General features: G+C 40.4%; 3 protein-coding genes across 4 annotated transcripts; 2 read left to right on the forward strand and 1 right to left on the reverse strand.

The window, feature by feature from the left end:
• The first annotated feature begins 1,238 nt into the window (after window positions 1–1,238).
• On the forward strand, window positions 1,239–9,852 carry txlna (taxilin alpha). The gene is made up of 11 exons (XM_071500445.1): window positions 1,239–1,369; window positions 2,195–2,378; window positions 2,638–2,901; window positions 3,118–3,209; window positions 4,305–4,475; window positions 4,818–5,012; window positions 5,160–5,279; window positions 5,381–5,455; window positions 5,564–5,656; window positions 5,753–5,848; window positions 7,479–9,852. Exons 2-11 carry the CDS (start codon window positions 2,195–2,197, stop codon window positions 7,806–7,808), a joined length of 1,620 nt encoding a protein of 539 aa, XP_071356546.1. The 5' UTR covers window positions 1,239–1,369; the 3' UTR covers window positions 7,809–9,852.
• A 736-nt stretch (window positions 9,853–10,588) lies between these two features.
• eif3i (eukaryotic translation initiation factor 3, subunit I) lies at window positions 10,589–14,681 on the forward strand. The gene is made up of 11 exons (XM_071500450.1): window positions 10,589–10,720; window positions 11,154–11,246; window positions 11,352–11,439; window positions 11,573–11,638; window positions 11,801–11,950; window positions 12,511–12,638; window positions 12,855–12,965; window positions 13,500–13,589; window positions 13,739–13,812; window positions 14,017–14,109; window positions 14,221–14,681. Exons 1-11 carry the CDS (start codon window positions 10,718–10,720, stop codon window positions 14,300–14,302), a joined length of 978 nt encoding a protein of 325 aa, XP_071356551.1. The 5' UTR covers window positions 10,589–10,717; the 3' UTR covers window positions 14,303–14,681.
• Window positions 14,682–14,955: 274 nt separating this feature from the next.
• hdac1 (histone deacetylase 1) lies at window positions 14,956–22,268 on the reverse strand. 2 transcript variants are annotated; one of them, XM_071500449.1, is made up of 12 exons: window positions 22,105–22,268; window positions 21,099–21,211; window positions 19,905–20,022; window positions 19,719–19,793; window positions 19,213–19,351; window positions 18,509–18,650; window positions 18,322–18,414; window positions 18,099–18,207; window positions 17,621–18,001; window positions 17,374–17,529; window positions 17,248–17,293; window positions 14,956–15,958 (listed from the first exon to the last, which is right to left on the reverse strand). In XM_071500449.1, exons 1-12 carry the CDS (start codon window positions 22,151–22,153, stop codon window positions 15,931–15,933), a joined length of 1,449 nt encoding a protein of 482 aa, XP_071356550.1. In that variant the 5' UTR covers window positions 22,154–22,268; the 3' UTR covers window positions 14,956–15,930. The 2 variants fall into 2 exon arrangements, with proteins under 2 accessions (XP_071356550.1, XP_071356549.1); XM_071500448.1 differs by lacking the exon at window positions 22,105–22,268 and adding an exon at window positions 22,046–22,085 and having other exon boundaries at window positions 15,792–15,958.
• Between the last annotated feature and the right edge of the window lie 291 nt (window positions 22,269–22,559).

A 22,559-nucleotide genomic window follows, 5' to 3' on the forward strand; every position in this document is an offset into this window, starting at 1 on the left:
AAAAAATAAATAAAACAGGAGGTGAGGATACAAGCCTTTTCTGCTTTTCTTGGTCTTTTTCTTGATCAGGATATTCTGGGCTATATTTTTGGATAATTGTGTTTAGAGTAAAAGTTTGTCTTAGTCAGGCTGCATGATCAGGAACCTTGTTGTCTATGGGGGATTGAACGGACATCACTAAATATATCAAATCTGACTTGTCTTCCGTCCTAGAAGCTGTTCATGTCTATATCAAAATCTAAAGCCATGCTTGGCTTGGTCAAGTAATGTTGTCTACGCTACAAATGTTTACAATGCTACATGTTTGTAAAATACTTTTCATATGCCATCACTGACCAGTCCTGACATACTCTTGGCTCTGGTCCTCTCATTTCTTTTACATGTATTTATTTTCTCTTTTTCTTGTTTATGATTTTTCACTTGCTCAAAATTACCCATCTTAAACTGTGACTTGACTTGACTTTACCGACGGTATGAATGAGTGACGAGAAACTTATACACTTCAGCTGAACATGGCACACAAACATGAACATGAAAAAAAAAAAATACATACAGGAAACAGCAACAATATTAAAAATGTAAAGAAAATATATTGAATTTAAAATTGTTCAGTGGAAATACTGTACAAAACAAATAAAGTTATGTTGCAACTCTTTAAGGCCTATGTTTCTTTTTTCCCTGCGATTTGTGTGTGTAGTGCCTACAAGCCAATTAGAGTCATTACCTCAAGGTGAAAACATCCTCACTCAGTGGACATGGAAATGTTTCTAAATGTAGAGTTACTAATTAATTACTAATTAAATTACTAAAAATTAATAATTTGCCCTGTATACCAAGACAAAAAGAGAAGTGCCTGCTGTTGCATTTTCAGGGATATATTTCCAAATTTAAGGTTCAAATATTTAATCAGACTATTCATGAGTATTTTTGTTGATGGTAGAACAATTTCTACTGTAAGTAATGTACTGTACTGTAAATTGGAAAGTACACATTGTGCCTTCGGTGCATGACTTAACATCACTGTCCTCATATTTATGAGTGTAATCTGCAAAGATTGAACTATTGGGCTATCAACATGAAATAGCTTGGAAAAGATGTACAATCTAATATGTGGTTTTAAAGGTTTTTGTATTTATAATATAAAACGGTTTTGTTCTAGGCTTTATATACTAAAAAACCCATAGGTAGTTATTTAATAATCCTGCAGATGGCGACAAAGCATCACGGTTGGAAGTAAACTGCAGTTAAAAAGTATGACGAAGAAGAAGTATCCCAAGTTATGACCGGAAGTCAATTTTTTTCTGCTTCACGCTGTTGAGGAAACCTGCAGTTCACAGGCACGTTAGCAATTTCCTCCTGGAGTCTCAAGGTAAACAATTCCCCCACACCTGGGAAGGTGGGATATAATTCAGAAACCAGAACACGTATAGTCTGCCTATGTTCGTAGATGTTAATGTCCAGTATACATGGGCTACCGTTGGCTAGCTGCTAGTCGCGCCAGCTATTTTAGCTGCATCTGGCGGCGAGTTAGCGTTAGCATGTGCTAGCTAACCTAATGTGAAAGCTCGATAGCAGGTGGAAAAACGAAAGCTTGTGAGGACAGGTTAGACTGGATATGAAACCTAGCTGAAATTTGATATGGGGTTTGTAAATCCCCATGCCAAGCTAAAACTGTAAATATTTAGGGATGTACACGCTGTACCCTTGTAACGAGTTGGTTAACTAAGGAACTAACCAACCCAGCTTAGAAAGGGCTGTTAAAGAAGTGAAGTCAGCTTCAATTGTGGCAGGTGAAAGTTTCTACACGAATTATCCGATACTACTTGAAGAATCACGATATACTTAAAATCGAGCTACAGTTCAGCATCCACTGAGCACACAACGTTAAAGATACCTGCACAACAGTCAGCATCATGGGGTTCAAATGTATTTATATTAATTGTGAATTTAGTGTTTTACGTGAGACTGTCACCTCATAGTTGAGCCTGTGTTGGACCCAGAGAAGAAAAACATGTCTATGATGGCTCATTTTTCAATGAGTCATTTGCAGGAATTTCATTATCACTAAAACAGACAGCATAAATATCAATAAGTTCCACTACATGTTTTTTGTTTTTTGTTTTTTTTAATTATGACTCCATATTATTTCTGATAACCATAGTATAATCGTTTTGGGTTTTTTTTTTTGTAACAGATGAAAAAGCAAGACACGGATGAGTCTGCCACCCAGGTCAGTGAGGACTCCCCACCTACAGCAGGAGGGACTGAGTCGCCTGCAGCTGCAAAAGACAGCTCAGACAGCAACAGCCCCAAAGAGTCTGAACCACAGACCCCTCAGACAGACACACCTCCGCAAGGAGAAGAGGCGGCAAGTGAAGGTGAACTTGTGATTATTTTCAAGATAAACTGTACGTTGTTGACATGACTGTTTTTGCTACATGAGGACTATTTATGACATGGTCAGTGAGGAGCAACCACATGTACCTCCTTGAAGATGTTTATACAAACTTGTCTAACAGTAAAAATGTTGTGTATTGTTAACTACTGAGTGTATTTAACAGGTTCCTATCTTTCTCTCCAAGAAGTCACAAAAAATTGCTTTCTTTTTGAATCATGTTTTCCTTCCGTTGTGTATAGTTGCAGCGGCAGCGCTGTCTCAGTGTGACATGGCCGAGGAGCTGAGCCGGCAGTTAGAGGACATCCTCAGCACCTACTGCAGGGAAACCATTTCAGACGACGCCAGCGCCCTGCCCAATGGCCAGTCACACAGCCCAGAGCTCAACGGTCTGACCAATGAGAAGGAAGACGACAAGACGGGGAAGGGCAAAGTCAATGGAGGTGACAGTGGAGTGGAGAAGGAGCAGAAGAAGACACAGGAGAAGAAGAAAGTGAAGGGTCTGGGTAAGGAGCTCCAGAGAGACTTTTATGCTGTTCCCAAGAGAGGAACTGCTCTGCCACTGCATATATTTTTGTGGATTGGTGATACTGTCAGACTATCGTAGATACACATAGTATCTTACGAAGAGGGTAGTTTGCTCAAGAAACTAAACACTTGCTATTCTGTTGTCTAGCTGGCTCCCTGATTCTGTCATATCTGTTTTTTTCTCCTCTACATAGGCAAAGAGATCACCCTCCTCATGCAGACTTTGAACACACTGAGCACACCAGAGGAAAAGCTTGCAGGCCTCTGTAAGAAGTACGCTGAACTGGTGAGTGGTTCCTGCAAATGTGATTAATTTCTCTTCTTAAATTTTGGTGGTGGCTCAAGCCTTGACCTTAATCCTTTTTTAAATGGACATTGCTAAAACATTGCTAGTGTGCAAATATATCGTTTTCATCATCATGTAAAATTTAAATCCAGTCCATACAAATCTATTTAAGTGACTCTTTAGCAATCTGTTTTAGGTTTTAATCTAAATTGTTAACACTATTTTGGTTTTTCTAATTTCAGCAGCCCGTCTATCAGTCAGTAAACCACCAGACTTTATAGATGAAATATGGTTTTAGTCAGTCAGATCAGAAAATGTGGAGTTGAACAGCTCCCTATTTTGAACCAAATGTGTAAATACATATGTAATAGCCTGCTTGACTAATTCTGGCTTATTTACAGTCTTTTTCTGTTGATTAATGAGCTCTGTCCCTATCAAAAAAAAATACAGAGTGCTCAGTTTAACTGTCTTGATAAAAATTACCAGTTGCTGTTTATTTGAAAAGGAACAGTATCTACTTATCTTCAAATTTTTATCTTAAAAGATGGGACTTAAATAAACCACAGTTTCAGGGTTTGTGGACATTTGTATCTGAGCCGACTTAATAATTGAAAAAGAGAAAGAAATGCTATTTTTATAACATGAGTCAGGACACACAGTAGTGTGTGCAAAGAGGGAGTGTACTTCAAGGTGATGCAGTGATCTTTGTCAAGCGGTCTTCCACTTGACTGCACAGATTAGTGCAGTGTAGAGCCTGGTCCTATGACCTCAATACGTGCCAGGGTGTTGCAGCTTTAATGACAACCGCAAGGTCTGCAGGAAGTTTTTATTCTGATTTTGCTTGTGCATGTAGTTTTACAAGGCATACCCTTTGTTTGGATGTGTGTGGCTTCCAGAAGGAAACAGAGCAGCAAAAAGTAAACCTGGGTCGATGAGTATTAAGACGGATCAATACATTTTAACTTTAATACATGCATTTAATCAACAAATGGCCTAACGTTAAAGGAGACTATGGTTGGAGGATATCCCAGTATTCAGAAAAAGCCTTATTTTGACAGTGGAAGACCTCACAATGTGTTTGCGTGTTTGTGACAGCTGGAAGAACACCGCAACACCCAGAAGCAGATGAGAGTGCTGCAGAAGAAGCAGAGCCAGCTGGTCCAGGAGAAAGACAACCTGAGGAATGAGCACAGCAAGGCCATCCTGGCTCGCAGCAAGCTGGAGAGCCTCTGCAGGGAGCTGCAGAGACACAACCGCACACTCAAGGTACACAATAGTTTACACAGGTTATTGTGAATATAGACTTTTAACTGCTGCATGGATTTGATAAATGACTTCCTGCAACATTAGCATCTCTTCAGTCCAGCTTCTGCATATTCATCAATTTAGTTAAATGTGGTCTTGGGTCTCTGATTTTAGGATGCATTAGTTATAATGTAATATACAAAGTTTTTTTAAACAATTGACCTTGTGAAATGCCTGCTGCATCTTTCTGGCCAGACTTTCTCTCTCCAGGTTATGATACTGAGGTGAGGCAGCAGCAGCACTACTCGCAAGCTCCTTTCACACTCATTAAATTTGTCGTGTTCCACTTCTGTCCCTCTGCAGGAGGAAGGGATGCAAAGAACGCGTCTGGAGGAGGAGAAAAGGAAGGAGGTGACCTCTCATTTCCAGGTGACACTGAATGACATCCAGACTCAGATGGAGCAGCACAATGAAAGAAACGCCAGCCTCCGACAGGAGAACACCGAGCTGGCTGAGAAACTGAAGAAGCTGTATGAACAGTACAAACTACGGGAAGAGGTGAGTGGTTTTGTTTTTTGTTTTTTTTTTCACACAGCTACATGTTTTAAGTGCAGTATGTGAGTTCTCCATAATTTAAAACTGCTAGTTTAATGTCTTATAACGGCAGGTATTTTTATGTCTCTGACCTTGTGTAACCCTCACCAGCACATAGACAAAGTGGTGAAGCACAAAGACCTGCAGCAACAGCTGGTGGACGCCAAGCTGCACCAGGCCCAGGAGCTGCTGAAGGAGTCGGAGGAGCGCCACGACAGAGAGAAAGACTTTGTAATGATCCAATTAACTGACTCATACATAGATAAAATATAATCACGAGGACATGGTTTTTATACACATATGTAACCATGTGTCTGCTCCCCCCTCCCCAGCTGCTGAAAGAAGCTGTGGAGTCTCAAAGGATGTGTGAGCTGATGAAGCAGCAGGAAGTTCACCTCAAACAGCAGGTTTTTTCATGAGTCCTTATTCTTACATTTTACATTTACATTGAAAATGTTTGTTTTGGTGCAACAAGAGTCTTCATATGATCAAACTTGTGTTGTGTTGTTTTCCAGCTGTCGCTGTACACAGAGAAGTTTGAAGAGTTCCAGACAACTTTGTCCAAGAGTAATGAAGTCTTCACCACTTTCAAACAGGAGATGGAGAAGGTGAGGTGTCAGTGTAACTGTGAGGGTGTCAGAGAGAAAGGGGAGTTGTATTTACCTTTTGCAGGATGTGACAGTCTTGTTTCCATTGTGTTACAGATGACTAAAAAGATCAAAAAGCTGGAGAAGGAGACAGCCATGTATCGATCCAGGTGGGAGAGCAGCAACAAGGCTCTTCTGGAGATGGCAGAGGAGGTAAAGCAGCTTTTGGTTTGTTAAAAATGTTAGATGCTGAATAAGGCCTGGAATATACTTGCTGTTTGACCAAGCATTCAGGTACGTAACGGCTGCATTGTGAACGAAAACTTGTTTCAGCACGACGCAGCCATTACACATGATACTGGAGGTCTTCACTTGGGGGCAGACCGCAGAAATCAGACACGTTGTCGTAAACAAAGCCGGTCTTGCATACTCATGTAAATAAACAACATGGTGACACTGGAAGAGGTCTGTATTTTGCTTTAGCTGCGGTGGCAGCAGAAAAAGACGTACAACAATCGTAGGATACACATGGCAGCCACGATGCGTACGCATACGCGTTGTTAAAAGCAAGTATATTCCAGGCTTAACTCTGGACAGGTTAGTTTATCTCAGGCACCAACATCAGGGAATCTCATGGACGTCTCCCAAACATGGGTAAAATGTTTATAAAAAAAAAAGAAAAGGCGATTGACTCCTTTTACACTGCCAGCTGAGTTTGCTGAGGACACACACAACTGCAGGGAGCAATGTCATTACATGCACTTCAGAGCACACACACACAGACTCAGAAAAAAAAAGTGAGCTGTTAACTGGCATGCAGACAGGTAAAAATGGAAGTGTTATGTCTCATCTGCTGATTGGTGTTCCTGTAAGTGTTGGAACCTCCATATGAGACCCTGCCAACGGTAATTGTATGTTTTTCAAACTTATTTCTGGGCTGCAGCTCACACTTTGATCCCTGAGCGAAGTGTAGACACGGTGTTTCTGGTTTAACAGCACTGTGCTGGGTAGGTGACAGGTCTGTTTAGAGTGTCTGTGTCCCTAAAGACATCACTGCACAAAAAAGGGCAAAAAGTTAGCGCGTTCACCCAGGTGTTCGATCAGAGCCAGAGCTGATAAATATCCATGTCTACTGCTGAGTCATTTGACCCGGGAGTGAATGTTACATCCTTTGTTGATAAAACCCCGAAGTTTTTTTGACCAGTGTAAAAGGGGCTTAACATTAAATTTTCTCTGATGGCTGAAGACCAAAAAAAATCTTAAGTCAGTCCAGACAAATAACCAGCTTTAGAATCAATCAGATAAAATAATTTTAATTGGTTTTACCAATAACACTGAAACAAATAGGTCTGAAAATGTTTTTAAGGTTTCTACCTTGTAGATGCAAAAACGTTTTGTAAAGATAGACAACTATGAGAAGTATTAATCTGCATTTAACCAGGATACATGAGTTTATTAAAGCTGTATGCAGCATCTTTAAATGAGTCCGAACAAGCAAATCTTTGGGCTTTTTTTGATATTTGATATTTAAAGACAAATAAAGGGACATAAATAGACTGTAAGCTTTTCCATTTGTTGTTAAAATACTTCCAATGAATTCAGCTTTTAGTAAAAGCTGATTATATGGTGATTTTAACAGAAATGTGTATGTGACCTATTCTTAATTTCACAACTGTTGAAGCAATTTTTGATGAATGTGCTGCAGAGAATGAAATAACCTCAAAACCTAAAGTCAATGTGATTTTTTTTTTTTTTCAGTTTTTTTTTTTTATGTTGTTGGTCCAATAAATGTGATGAAAATGTGACAGGGAATTTTATTTTTATAAATTGTGTTTGTCTACAGAAAGCTGTGCGGGACCGGGAGTTTGAGGCTCTTCAGGGTAAAGTCCAGCGGCTAGAGAAGCTGCGGCGGGCGCTCAAAGTTGAACGGAATGAGCTCAACAAGAAGGTCCAGAACCTCAGCGGTCAGCAAGGTGGCAACGCGGGAGCCCCCACCTCTGACCCAGGGACTGACTCCCCCTCTCCACCACCTACAGACTCTCTTCTGGAGCCCAGCACCTGTGCTGTTCCAGACACCGCCCCCTGCACCCACTCCTGCAACTGTGACCCAGAACTGGACACAGACGCCCTACTAAGAGAGGCAACCGCTCAGCCGGTCAGCGTGCAGGAATGAAGCTCACTGCTCACAAATTCCCCCCCAGCATCAAGCCACCAAAAGATAAGCCACCAGCCTGCAAGCCGCTACTCCTCTGCTGGAACAAGCTGATGTTAAACACTGGTCCAGGAGCAGATCAGAAAGTCACACCTTTATATAATTTAGGCAGAATATCAGATCAATTTTTAATGGAAGGACTCTCTTGTTTCCTCCCACTATCCTGTGCAGGCTTTCTAAGGTGATGAGAAGATTGTGCCTCATCTGTCAGCACATTTACATGCACATTATAAATCAGTTATTGTGAATAATTTAAGATAATAGTTTGATTAAAGCATTCACATGCTTTGCAATAAGCCAATTTCCCACCAAAATCCGATTTTCATGATTCGTCTATTAATTTCCATGAGCAGGATTGGCAGCCAATAAGAAACAAAGAGAAAGAGCAAGAATTTTGGTGTTTCTTTTTCTAACTGATAAATCATTTTATTTATTAGTCACAAAATAAAAGCTATTTGCTGTCAAATAAAGTCCCAGGAATCATACTAATGCTGTATGCATATCAGAGTAATTTAGAAAATTGATAAGTTATCCAGCTCTATTATACTTAATGAGACAACACTGTTTACATGATGGATTATTAGTGTGAATGTAAATGTACTGACTGACTCCGTGTTGTGCTGTTTTACTACACATTCCCTTTCCGACTTGCATCAACCACAGAACTGCTTGACGAGATAAATAACATTGCTGCTTGGGATGACACAAGCCTAACAGGTGTATGGCAAGAGGAGTCATCAGAGGTTGAATGATTTGTGTTTGTGTGTGTGTGTGTTTGTGTCCACTCAGTCTGTCTCATTTGTATCATCAGCAACAATGTGTTTGGAAGGGGTTTGATTCATGGCTTGCAGTACTCTAAAGGCCACTTTTAGTAACGCTGTGTTTTTCTTTCAGGTGAAGTCTTAACAGAGATGTCAAGCAAATAGTGTCTTTACAACATCTGTGTTGTCCATAGTGTTCAGTTGTTGCTTGTAGACCATTTTAAGGAAAGGTTCTGTTTTCCTGTTGGTGTCACACTGCTCCATTTGCAGTGTTTGATATTTTTTGGTCTGTATTTATTGTTTCAAGCATAATCTCTCTCTCTGTTGAAATGTATCTATCTTACAGAGCGTCACTGTAAACATAAATCAGTTTAGTTTTTATTGATTTAGAAAGTTTGTAAAAGTGGTACTTTCATGACAGACTTTTCATTCCTAAGCTGTGTGAGTTCAGTTGCCCTTAATTTTGTTTTTCAGTCTGCTTATAACTGTGTAATGATGACCAATTTACTCCCATCTTTATGTTATAGTGTGGATGCTGTGTGTGTGTGTGTGTGTAGGGTGGGGTGGGGTTTGTGGTTAAGATTGTGTCCTCCCAGCCCTGGTAATTGCAGTAGTTTGTAATCAGGTTTTAACAAGAGAATGTTCAAGGACCTCTATGCAATGCTTGCCTCTTGGTTTTATTCTGTGGCAGTCTGAACTGACAAGCACTTAGCTGAGAATGTATATTCATAATATTCACTGTCCTGCATGGATGTACTGTATAAACAGACAACATATCTCACAGCAGAACTCTATTTTTTTTTTTTTTTAAGTTTGAACCTTGTTTGTTGAGCTACTTTCAGTTGTTGCGTGACATTGAGTGAAATATTGTGCATCTCCCTGATTCTTTAAAAGGTGAGGGGGCCGAGTGGGAATAAGGAGGAAAAATGAGAGAAAACATCATTGGAATTCTGAATTGTAGTTTTACTCCAGAACATGTTCATTTCTTATGTATAACTTAATATGTAGCATTAATGACAAGGACAACTGATAAAGTCAGTCATTTGCAACTTGAATATCAATGGCAAACCTAATTTTTCCATTGTCCCACAGGACAGATTCATTATATCTCTAGTCCCATATCAGATATGGAGGTTCATTGACCATGAGAAGGAACCAAAGATGTTTCCTTTTTTGTCTTTTGCAGTACTTTTATTTGGCTGTGTATATTTTGTTTCTTGTTAAATAAAAGATGTAACAGTGTATATTTAATTTGTTGGCTCATTTAAAAAGGAATACATGTGTCAGTGCATGTTTCACTGTGAGAAAGATTGCAAAAATCACCTTATGATCTGTTAGGGATTTCTCAGATTTGCTCACAGTATGACCTGCTTTGGAAGTATGAATTTTAGCAACATCTTGTGCAGATCTGTATAATTAAACTCATTCAGTCCATGGTTTTGTGGTTTTGAGAAATAATAATTATCTACACAATGGCGAGTTGTTTCTGTAGCAACATACTGGAGTACAAACAGTGAGACCTTTCACATTAGATATGGCAATCAAACTGAGATGAACAAACACCCACTAAAACTACAATTGGGATTTTAGTTACAATATAAGTTACAACAATTTGAAGTAACTGGAAGAAAAAATGTGTTTCAGATAATGAGGATTTTAAAATAATTCATAAATTCATTATAATTTATATATTATACAATGTTCATATTAAAATATAATAAATAATATTATGTGAATAATGTATATTGCTTATATTTGGGGAAAAAAATTAGGGGATTTTACCCCTTAAAAACCCTGAAACGAGGAAGAAAACACATACAAATGTCGTAATATATTACAATCATCCATTTAACCATAAATATACCCGTGAAACCACAAATAAACGTAATTATCAATGGGAAAATGCCTGGTATTATTTTTACTGTCCGGTATTATTACTATTACAGCTAGAGGGCGCACTGACGCCATCTTGCTGTTTGACACAGGAAATACGTCACCTTCCTTTTCCGCCGCGACTCCGGCGCCTGAAGCACGAGTGTTCATCTTTTCTCTCTTTACAGGAGACGTAGTAAACATACCGGACAGAGTGACAACACATAGCTGACAAAAATGGTTAGTGTACTCCTTGGTAAAATAGTTCCTGCGAGTTATATTTTGGCCAGAATGACGCTCGTTGTCTCTGCTGAGACTGTTAGCTCCTGTTTAGCTAGCGTATCTGCCTTGGCTAACTGTTAGCTTAGCTTAGCTTTCAGATGAGCCAGCGTCAACATGAACGTTAGCTAGCTAGTGTTAACGGTTTGATGCAGGTGATGCACGATGATTCACAGGCCTTTATCAGCTGGTAGAGCTGGACAGGTGTACCTTTAATGGAAATAAACACGTAGATATAACATTAGGTGCTAGTTTGTCAGCTCAGACCACAGTCCCAATATGTTTCACTGTTAAAAAACGTTAACATCTAGTTGACAGCTGCTGGTGTTTTTTTTATTTTTTTTTTCTAAATCGGTAAAACTGCCCAGATGGTAATCTCCATTCTTCCCCACAGAAACCCATCCTGCTTCAGGGCCATGAGAGGTCCATCACTCAAATCAAGTACAACAGGGAAGGAGACTTGCTGTTCTCTGTAGCTAAAGACACGGTGAGTTGGTAGTTATTAGGATCTGCACTGACTCCTGCATTTATCATATCATTCACCATGCAAGTTTGCTTAGTAACTTATCTGCTGCAATGTTTCCGACCACAGGTAGCCAACGTGTGGTACTCTGTCAACGGTGAGAGGCTCGGTACCTACAATGGACACACAGGAGCTGTGTGGTGTGTCGACTGTGACTGTATCCTTTTCAAGAAATACACTTACATATGTTGTTTTGTCACAATCATATAATGTATGGTTTCATATTCCAGTGTTACTGTGTCTGTAGCTGTGCTGGCTGATTTTGGGTTCCTTAACATGTCCTTTCTCAGGGGACACTAAAAACGTATTGACAGGATCAGCAGACAACAGCTGTCGACTGTGGGACTGTGAGACTGGTAGGTAAAACCAAGTTGCAGTCTGAGGGTGAAGTGTGTATGTGTTCTGTGTTTCACTATCAGTCAGTTAGACTTCTCATTGCCATGAAGTGTAAAGTCTCGAGCATTAGTTTGAGATCATGCACCAACAAACCCCCGTGGCTCTGTCCCTCTGCTGTGCAGGTAAACAGCTGGCCCTGCTCCACACCAACTCTGCTGTTAGAACGTGCGGCTTCGACTTCAGCGGCAACATCATCATGTTCTCCACAGACAAGCAGATGGGTTACCAGTGCTACCTGAACTTCTTCGACCTGAGGGATCCACAGCAGATTGGTACATAGCACACACTGCACACACTGATGTTTTCACTCAACAATAGCTTGAATTATCGTACATAGAAGTTTTTGACCAACAAGATCCAAGCACGTCCACTTTTATCAGCATTTGCCTCGAGCTATTTTGTTTGTTAAAACATGGATTGTACAAATTTGTGCAATACCCTTGTTAAACTAATCATATCACTTACTATGGAGTCATGATTACACATTTCCCCTTTCTGTATTAGTTGCCATCACATGTTAGCTCCCATGTGCCTGTTTTAAAACGTTAGGAGAGAGTTTGATATTTATAAATGCAAATTCATGTATGGCAACTGAAAATTATTCTGTTTGAAAGAAGATGAAAAAGTTAAAACTGTAATTTTCTTCTGCAGGAAAAATCATGTAGCTCTGTAACAGTGTGTAACAAAGTGATGAGATCACAAGTCACTGTATGAATAGTCCTTTATGTATTTACCTTTGGACAGTTACACTGTTGGAGAATATATAGATCAGCAGGAATACGGCTCCTCTCAGTGGTAAAACAAGTGAACCTCTCTCTCTCTGTCTCTGCAGACGACAACCAGCCCTACTTGTCGATACCCTGCAGTGACCACAAGATCACCAGTGCTGTGTGGGGACCTCTGGGAGAGTTTGTCAATGCTGGCCATGAGAACGGAGAGATCAACCAGTTCAGTGCCAAGGTACTGGGAACGTATAGGAATGTAATGAAGTATGTGTGTGTCACTGACTGCAAAATATCAGATCCTGGTCACGTGGAGACCAAACCAATAAATAACCTACAGTAGGAAATACCTACATAATTTGCCCAGCAAATATGTCACATTGGTTAACGATATGAACAATTTAAATGGGAGTTTCTTCTTGAATGTCCTGACGTTTGTGTTATTTGTGGACAGTCTGGAGAGATCCTGAAGAAGGCCAAGGAGCACAGCAAGCAGATCAATGACATCCAGACATCAGTGGATCTCACAATGTTCATCAGTGCATCAAAGGACAACACTGCTAAGGTAAGACCCCTATCCTATTATATATTTTTTTTAAATGTCAAAATTACCATGCCAGCTGAAATCGTGACTCATTGCAATTGCAATATCTGTCAAAATAATCACAATATGATATGGGGGGGTTGTGCTTCAGCTCTGACATTTGATTCATGTTGTCTGTCTGTGTTACATTAGACACATGGATAATTACATTGTTTACAACTGCTGATGTACCAGTCCCCACTCAACTTAGAAACTGAACCCACACAACAGACGGACTGGTTGTGTATTAAGGCTTATAGAGTCAGGTTATTTGCAGGACTTGAAGGGTAGATGACAGCATGTATGAAGGAATTAATTTATCACTGATGTGAATAAAATAAGCTCAGTTAGAGTCATAATGACAGTTTCAGTTACTTTTTCATTAGTGCCTAGTACCTCATACCTAATATCACCAGTCCCTGGCTCAATCCATAACCCATGTTCTCTGAATCTGATCAGATTTTTGTTTGACATCATACTGTCTCTGAGTGTTGGTTGTTGTCTGTTTCCTCTCAGTTGTTTGACTCCGCTTCTCTGGATCACATCAAGACTTTCAAGACGGAAAGACCTGTCAACTCTGCTGCCATCTCCCCCATCATGGATCATGTAAGAAAAAACTCTCACAGTACAATATGTATCCCACTACGACATACACCAGTCAGAATGATTATTGTGTACTTGATTTGGAGCTTTTGTCATAGAATCTCGCCACAAAAAACTGTATCTCTGACCTTTGACACTTGTGTGTGATTCAGGTGGTGATGGGAGGTGGACAGGAAGCCATGGAGGTCACCACTACCTCCACCAGGATCGGCAAGTTTGAGGCCAGGTGAGGTCAAGAACAACAACCTTTCCCCTACTGTAAACTAAACCTAATGCTTTACATCAGTTGCTTTGTTTTATTTCCATTATACTGGGCAGAGTTCAGATGTTGAGGTTTATACCACATACCACACCATCACATGGGAAAATGACATATGAGATAACACGACTTGTACAGAGGAGGTAACACACCTTTGTTTTCTACCCTCAGGTTCTTCCATGCAGCCTATGAAGAGGAGTTTGGCAGGGTCAAAGGGCATTTCGGCCCCATCAACTGTGTGGCATTCCACCCTGATGGCAAGAGGTAAGAGACAATGTGCCTTAAAAATACGCTGCTCTAAAACATTATGTAGCATGGTGCAAACTGGTTTGTGTGCTGTCACTGTGTTAATCCTACTGTTGTTATCATCTACAGTTACAGCAGTGGAGGAGAAGACGGATACGTCAGGATTCATTACTTTGACCCACAGTACTTTGACTTTGAGCTGGAAGCGTAAACAGTCAAGCTCCTCAACCCCACAGCTTCAACTACCATCACACTCAGCCCAGTCAGGAAGAGGGAGCATCGGACTAGAGTCACAGATTACTTCAATAAAGGAAAACAGGTCACAAGAAGTTTGACATCTCAGTGACGAGAGTGTGGTGTTTTTTTTAAAGGAATTTTTCTAATATCGCTTGGAAACTCTGTTGGTGGGATCAGAAGCATAAGATTCAATATTTGTAACCTGGATCTGCAAAGCTGTCGTGACAGGACTTTTAGCCACACTCCCTGATTCCTGAAGTCTATTTAATCTGATTCTACAATTAAGTAGACTTGAGTTATTAACACTGTTGTAAGCCATTCCACCATGAATCCCCATAAAATTACTTATTCAAGTCATGTGTCAAGTCTGTCATTTCTGTAACTCTTAGTCATTCAACTACTGATCATTTAGCCCTGTTCACAGTAGAAACAACCTACAAACAAAATGACTGTGGTAGGAGATGATGAATTTCAGTGTGTGATATTCTGTCCAAACTACAAAAAACCTTAAAGCCAACATCTTCTGAAACATATCAAACCATAAAATGATAAAGTATAGTGATACAACTTTAGTAAACTGCACAAGCATTTCAGTTTGTCCACTGTAAATGATGAAATCAGGACAAATGTAGTTGAGTTTTCTTTATTTTTTATAACAAAGTTATGATAATGCACATTTCACAAGGATAGAACTCCAAACAACCACATGTAGAGGGCCCTTTACAGCTCACTCCACCTTTATGTATAATGGTACAAAATATCTAAAACAGGTCACTCACTTCCCAACATCATCCTCTGAAGAGGTTCACACCCATTCACACGTGTACATACAAACAATTGAGGAAGAAAAAGGAAAAACACTGAGCAGATATTCATAGGAAGATGGACTAAAGGGACAGACTGTATTCATGATTTAAAATAACTTACTGAGCAGAGACCAGGGACTGTCTGAAAAGTGGCGTCTGTGGGTGACAGGGGAGTAATACGAACATGCTAAAGGCGAGATCATTCTAAACATGCATTCACTGATAAATTAACACAGCAAGCCAAACATCAGTCTGCCAAATGCTGGTTATTCTAACAGTATCATAAATAGATGTTTCAAAACTAACAAAAGCCTCTTTGCATGTGAGCACTAGACTTTAACATCATCTACGTCTCTGCAGGTATTTGAGCATGGGCCCCACAAACATGTAATCTGAATTGACATGATAGGAACAGTAACGCTCTGGGTGGTTTTCTTCACATTAAAGCACACCTGGTTCACACCACAGCTGGAAAGGAATTATGGCATTTGTTTTGAACTACATGGCGCTCCAGGTGGCCGGGGTTAACACACAGAACAGAGAGGGACAGATATTCAATCAGAAATTCATGTTTTATCATTGAACTCTGACAAGGCTGTGTAAACTTTGTGGTTGACACCAACACAACTGGTGCTTCACTGAGCTCGGAAACAAATGCAACAATACAATGTTAACCAGGTTTGCTCATAATACATAATAAAACAGGAATACAAGAGGCTCCTATTGTCATAGGAGAGTACAGGAATCAGTGGGGCTTGAGTACAGTACAACCATCACCTTCTCCCTGTGCCGGACTTCAAGTTGTCTTCACCTCTTCTTTAGGTCTGAAACACAAAGACAAATATTTGAAGCACCATCAACAATATGTTATATGTGTTTTATCCCAGAAGAAATGGTCAGCAAAGGGCATCTGCGGTTATGTATCAGAAGGAGAATCTCTATTTGATAAGAAAGGTTTCTGTTCAAGCAGCCTGACACTTGGATTCCACCCAAAATACACAATGTGTAAGAGTTTGCATAAGAACACAGTTTATTTTTTAATTGTGCATTTTTGTGGTGTGCACTAATGTAGTTGAGAATGAACAGCAGGAAGATGCCACCTACAATCTCTGAACAAAGTTATTTCCCAATAAACTGAGCAAAGGCAGCAGCATCATTTTCTCCTGTTCAGTTATGGCAAATATTCACATTTTAGTTTTTCAAAAAAACAACACGTCAGATGCTATGGAGCCAGTTCTTGAGACCTGGTTACTCAGCCAAACGCTTGTGTGAGAGAGGTACACAGCCTGGAGTAAATTCAGAAGAGTCAAGCTGTGCGTCTTTGAGTTTCATAAAACACTACCAACAGTACTGTTCAATTGGAACAAAACGACTGGTGGTAATTTTAATATCTAAACACCTTATAAAACTTTTATTTCACTGCCCTGCAGAAGAACAACAAAGTTAATGGTTTACATGTGTTTATTAATATAAATTAAAAGAGACCAAGTTAAAAGAACAAGCAGCAAAGGTCTCCAGCTGGAATTAAACCAATCACTATAGATGAACCCAGCAACCAGGACAACCCTGTAGTTAATGTGCGTTATGGAAAGTACTGTTTTAAACACAATTCATATTCTCCATTAGGGCTGGGTGATAAAATGATAACAATAGTTACCATAATATTTATTGTATTTAATATTTCCTTTATAGAAATATAAGAAATTGTTGCTAAATGTCAATATTATTCATTTCCCTGCTGGGATTACATACACAAAAATCACATAATTGAAATAGAGGTATATATTGCACAAATTAGGTTTTAGATTAGTTACGTACATTTTTTAAAATCATTTTGAATTGTTTAAAACTGGAAATCACTTTCACTCAGTCTTTAAACTTGAAAGAATGATAATGATAATTACCCTTATCGACTGATTTGAAAATTTTTATCGTGACATTCTTGACCATATTATCCAGCCTGATCCAGTAATAGTGCATATTCACTGTGGTGGTGCACACTGAGAAGGGCAGACCACTGAACACAGTTTCTGTGCACGACTTGCAGTACTGTCACAATGCCAGGTTTGAAAATGTTGATATATGAGTGATTGTGAACGTGCATTCCTCTTACCCTGACGTGTCCATCTTCTCTTCCTCCTTCTCCTCCTCTTTCACTTCTAGGAACCAAAGCAACAGGACAAATGAATAATAATACTTGTTAGTTCATACAAGATCTTGTCTTGTGTAGGAACCTTACCTTTCTTTTCCTCTCCTTCCTTCTCTTCCTCCTTCTTCACTCGTTTCACCTTCTTGTGGTTGGCTGCGTTCCTGCGGCCTCCTCCCTGCCCTTCCGCCTCGTCCTCAGAGTCAGAGAACTCCTCCTCACAGGCTATCCTCTTGTCGTGGGCCCGGACTGAAAACACAACAGGGACAGGTCACAGAGTAGAACTTGACCACTTGATCTCCAAGCCTTTCTGTTGTGACATTTTATATTTGTCTCTTACTGGAGATGCGTTTGTCGGGGTCCTCCTCATCCTCGTCCCCGCTGTCTGGGTGGGGGGCATCCTCGGGGATCGCCTGCATCTGGACCCCAGGGGCGTGAGGCAGCATGCGGAGGTTTTCAAACAGACGCTGCTTGATCTTCTCCAGGTACTCATTGGTGTTCTGGTTGGTCATGTTGGACGGGCTGATGTGCAGCTTGAAGTCAGGCCCGAAGTACTCAAAGTAATCGTTGTAGGGCAGCTCGTTGGGGATGGAGCAGTCCAAGGCCACGGCCGTTTCGTAGGTCCAGCAGCGGGCCACGTTACGAATGGTGTAGCCACCGCCGCCCAGCATCAGCAGAGGCAGGTTGAAACTTTTGATGTACTCCACACATTTGGCGTGACCTAGAAGAGTCAACACATACTCATGTCACACTATCAATACTACAAAAGCTTTGTACAGTTTGTTTTTGTGTGTTTTGAGTGTGAGATGTGTTTGTACCTTTGATGGTGAGGTTGAAGCAGCCCAGTCGGTCTCCAGAAAGCGAATCAGCTCCACACTGCAGTACCACAGCACTTGGCTGGTACATCTCCATGACTTTAGCCATGATCTAAAACACACACACACACACACACACACACACACACACACACACACATTAAAACTCTAGCTCAGAGAAGAGTAGTTGATTAAGGAGATTACTGCTTAATAAAAACAGACGTACCGGTTTGAAGATGGCTTCATAGGACTCATCATCAATCCCGTCTCTAAGTGGGTAGTTTACTGCATAGTACTTGCCCTTTCCAGCTCCGATGTCCTGCACACATTAAACACATCAGTGAATTGCTGTCCACATGAGCCAAAATAGTGGCAACTTGGTTTTTAGAGGCAACATAAGAAAAAACACTAACTCTCAAGTCTCCAGTTCCAGGAAAGTACTCCCCATACTTGTGAAAAGAGACAGTCATGACCCTGTCTGTGGTGTAGAAGGCCTCCTCCACTCCATCACCGTGGTGGATGTCAATGTCTATGTATAACACCCTCTGGTGGTACCTGGACACAACAGGGAGTTCAGTCAGTGACATATTGAGACGGATTCAACCATCTAACCCTATGACAGACAGAATAAATAACGGGGGTCAAAACCTGCACCAGCAACAAAGTGATACATAAACATTGGTACGGTTTCCTTCTCAACTCCTTCTGCACAGGGAGTTCAGGTGCATCTACTTATGCAAATATCTAATGATCCTATTCAACCCCTTAACAGCAAAGTGAGAATAAATACTCAGACAGAGCAAATGTTCAGACAGACTGGAAAGATTATATTGATGGATGGAGAGTGAGCAAACAAAGCACTTATTGTCATCTTTAAGAATGCATAAAGAAATAAAGAAAATGACAAAGGCAGAAATCTGGTGTTCAGCAAGGAAAGAACATTTGTTTGATTGTGTGCGTCAGACATAAAGCTCCATGCCAGAGACAGAAGTAATCCAGCTAAACCATAATCAAAAATGTATGTGCCAAATTCTGTTTGTGGTCCAAATGAACAAAGACAGGTGGAGAAACGGGATGGTTATGTAGAAAAAGAAGGTAGCGGCGAGGCTCAGCTTACTTGAGCAGCTCAAGGATGGCCAGGACGATATCGTTGACGTAGCAGAAACCCGAGGCCTCAGACTTCTTGGCGTGGTGGAGTCCGCCAGCCCAGTTGATGGCGATATCTGTCTGCTGCTTGTTCAGCTTCACTGCTCCAGCTACAGGAAGCAACGAACAGAGTGACAGGGTGAAAATACAATATAAGCTCAGTTGATTTTGTTGTGTCTAAGGTAATCAAATGCTGAGCCTTGATTACAATGCATCCACTCCACCGATTATTACTGTAGACTTATAGTCCATTACAGTTTTTCTGACAGTGCTGTGTCAACAGACTCTCCAAACCGGTCACATAGTATTGTTTAACTCAGTCCGAGACTTCATTGTGAAGTGACAGAAGTAACTAATCCAAATTAAAAGATGCATTTCAGAACCATTTTTAGGCAGGATTAACTATAACCTATGTGTGTCACTCCTGTATGAAGACGTGTCAGAATGATTATCCTAACTGTGGTTGTGGCAACGTACCGACGGAGCCACCTGTTGAGAGCTGGCAAAACTCAAACAGACCATCAAACACCGGACAGTCCTCTCCGACATTGACTGTGAGGAAAAGAACAGGACAGACAGATTAAACACAGGTGGAGAACACATGTACTGTCCCTGAAGTGTGAGAACACTTCAGGGACCGTTGGAAAAGAAGCAGACACTCACATCTCTGCATCTGTTTGCTGTATTCAGACATGTTGTCTGGTCGGATGGACCTCAGGAACTTAATGTAGTCGTCACTATGGTATTTTGTCATTTCTTCACCACTGGCTTTGTGTGGTCTCTGGAAAACAGACAGGAAGGTAATGAGGAAGAAAGTGAGGATTGCCACTTAATAATAAGATAATAAATACTTTATTTATCCCTATAGGAGAATTCACAAAATGCACTTCTCCATTTGTCAGTAATTGTTGGGTTTGTCCAACAGTAAAAACACAGTTTACATGTTTTGGTTAGTCTTGGATTGTTAAGTCTATATTCATCTGCCCATGTACACAGTGAAGCAAACATTCTGATACCATTTAAAGTGTTATTTTTTAAAATATCTGGGGTAGTGTATATGAACACGTCCCCTGGCACAGTCACACACCATTTCTGTCAGTAAGTGTCAAAGTGAATTTATGTTCTGCAAAAAACGTCTCATAACTTAATGTGACCTACTGGCTAATGTTGTTAATTACTCAGTCAGTTGCAATTAAACATTGTTCTAACACCTGTTTTCCGCTACTATCTTGCATTATGACAAAAATTAAGCTGTAAGGTGCAGGTAAAACAACTAAAGTCTCCAGAAGCACACACACAACCTAATGTCAGCAGAAACATATTCTCAGTCAACATTAGCTGATGGAAAACATGACTGAATTTGTTTCACCTTAAGTTTAATAGCCAATATGGGAAATAATGCACTGATCTGAAATGTTGATCTGAGATCAGTCAATTACTTTCACACTGCAGTACTGTTTTGACAGCAGTGTCAGTTAAATGGCTTTCATTCCAGTCAATGGTGTATAATGGAAAAATACTGAAATACTCATCACTGTTTACACCTGCATACTTTGATGTCAGAAATTATTTATGGCTTCAGTTTGTTTAAACTCCTAACCCTGGTTCAAAAGTTGAGGTCTGATCAGTCATTAATCACCTTCTGACATATCATGTAACATCTAAACAAAGCAAACTATGAGACACAGAATTAAGGGTTGTGTGATAAGAAGCACCAAATTGGAAAACTCCTGTCAAAACTTACTTGTTTCAATTAAGTGGTCAAGTAGACAGGTTTTGGACATCCCTCGCTTTAAAGATACATTAAATGATATGTGATGTTTGTGCATCTAAGTGTCTAAGGGCAGTCCAACTCACATAGATCTCCATTTTCCTGTACAGTCCATAGTTGAGAAGGAGGTTGTGTGTCATGCGGATCCTGTGGGGTTTCATGGGATGGCCCTGGCCATAGTAGTAGTTCCCCACATCCCCTAGGACAGAAAAGATTACACTGATTAGTGTACATGACAAAATTAACCTTAACACCCACTACTCATGCAAAACTCCATTCAAAAATATGCCCTAGTTATCTACCAGTTTTCATTTAGTAAATGACCTGTTCACCTGATATACCCAGCCTTACACTGCACTGCCAACGCAGATGTGACCAAATATTAAAAACTGAGAGATAAATACTAGAAGATGGTCGATTTTGGACGGTAGCTTTAATTTACTCACATGCTACCTGTCCTAAATGTTTGCCAACACAAAAGGGAGAAGTCCAGCGTTTACGCAGCTAAATCATCCTACATGTAATTTCCACATGGCATTTTGAAAAAAAATCTTTATGCATAACAGAAAATTAAAATGCAGTATGACTTAAAGGCACTAAGCGCAAATAATTATTTGCACGAAAACTTTTCGTTAAATAATCAAACTGGCAACCGGTGCACCGGTCCCCACTTCTTGGAAGTTGATAGCAAGTTGGGGGAACACTGATGTGATCAGCACCGGAAAGCTCGAGGGCTGGTTTATGATGCCGGAATAGTCCAATTAGCTCAAATACACAACTCACAACCCAATAAAATGCTGTAATTAATTAATGAAAAGGGTCTGGTCGGTGGATAGTGTAAAATGAGATGAACACCGGCTGATATACTGCATGCACTTCTAAGCTAACTGCTAGCTAAGCATACCATGTAGCTAAAACAGGCTACTTAGCCAATCGAGCAAGCTAACGTTAGCTCGCTGTACCGGCTAGCTAGCTTGGTCGCACGGCAAATTTAAAAAAAAACAAATACGGGTAAAATTTCCTGAACATTTACACGCTGTGAAGGCCACTTCAATCATCAGAGAACCCGAGATGCACAAGCAGGATATTTACCGTCATAGTAATAGCAAACTTTTTTCTTTGTTCCTTGAGACAGCGCCATTTTACACCAATTACCCCACTGATTCGTGCCCACCGGTTCCTCTCCTGCTCCGGGAGCTTGCGCTGAGCTCTTGTCGACCAATCGCAGACTCGCAACCGCCCGACTGGGAGGCGCCGGTTTTACAAACCGAGGACCGCCGAGACTGCAGCTCCAACCAGACAGTGTCTAGACTGTAACTTATTGTCTGCAGAGCACAAATGTTTTTAGTGTCATTCAGTGATGCAGAGGTTAGTAAAAAAACGGCTCTGCGTGACTTGTAATGTCGAGCAACAGTTAATAAATCAGTTAATAACATTGATCAGTTAATGACATGCACAAGCAACATCTTTTGTCTTGTTCTCCTCTACAGGGAGGTCATCTTTTTGTTTGCTCAAAGAGGATGTTCCACTGGGGACACACCAATAAT

The sequence above is a fragment of the Trachinotus anak genome, unplaced genomic scaffold (assembly GCF_046630095.1).
Source record: "Trachinotus anak isolate AG129_WGS33_773 ecotype Australia unplaced genomic scaffold, CSIRO_AGI_Tana_v1 ptg000016l, whole genome shotgun sequence".
In the NCBI taxonomy this organism is placed as follows: Eukaryota; Metazoa; Chordata; class Actinopteri; order Carangiformes; family Carangidae; genus Trachinotus; species Trachinotus anak.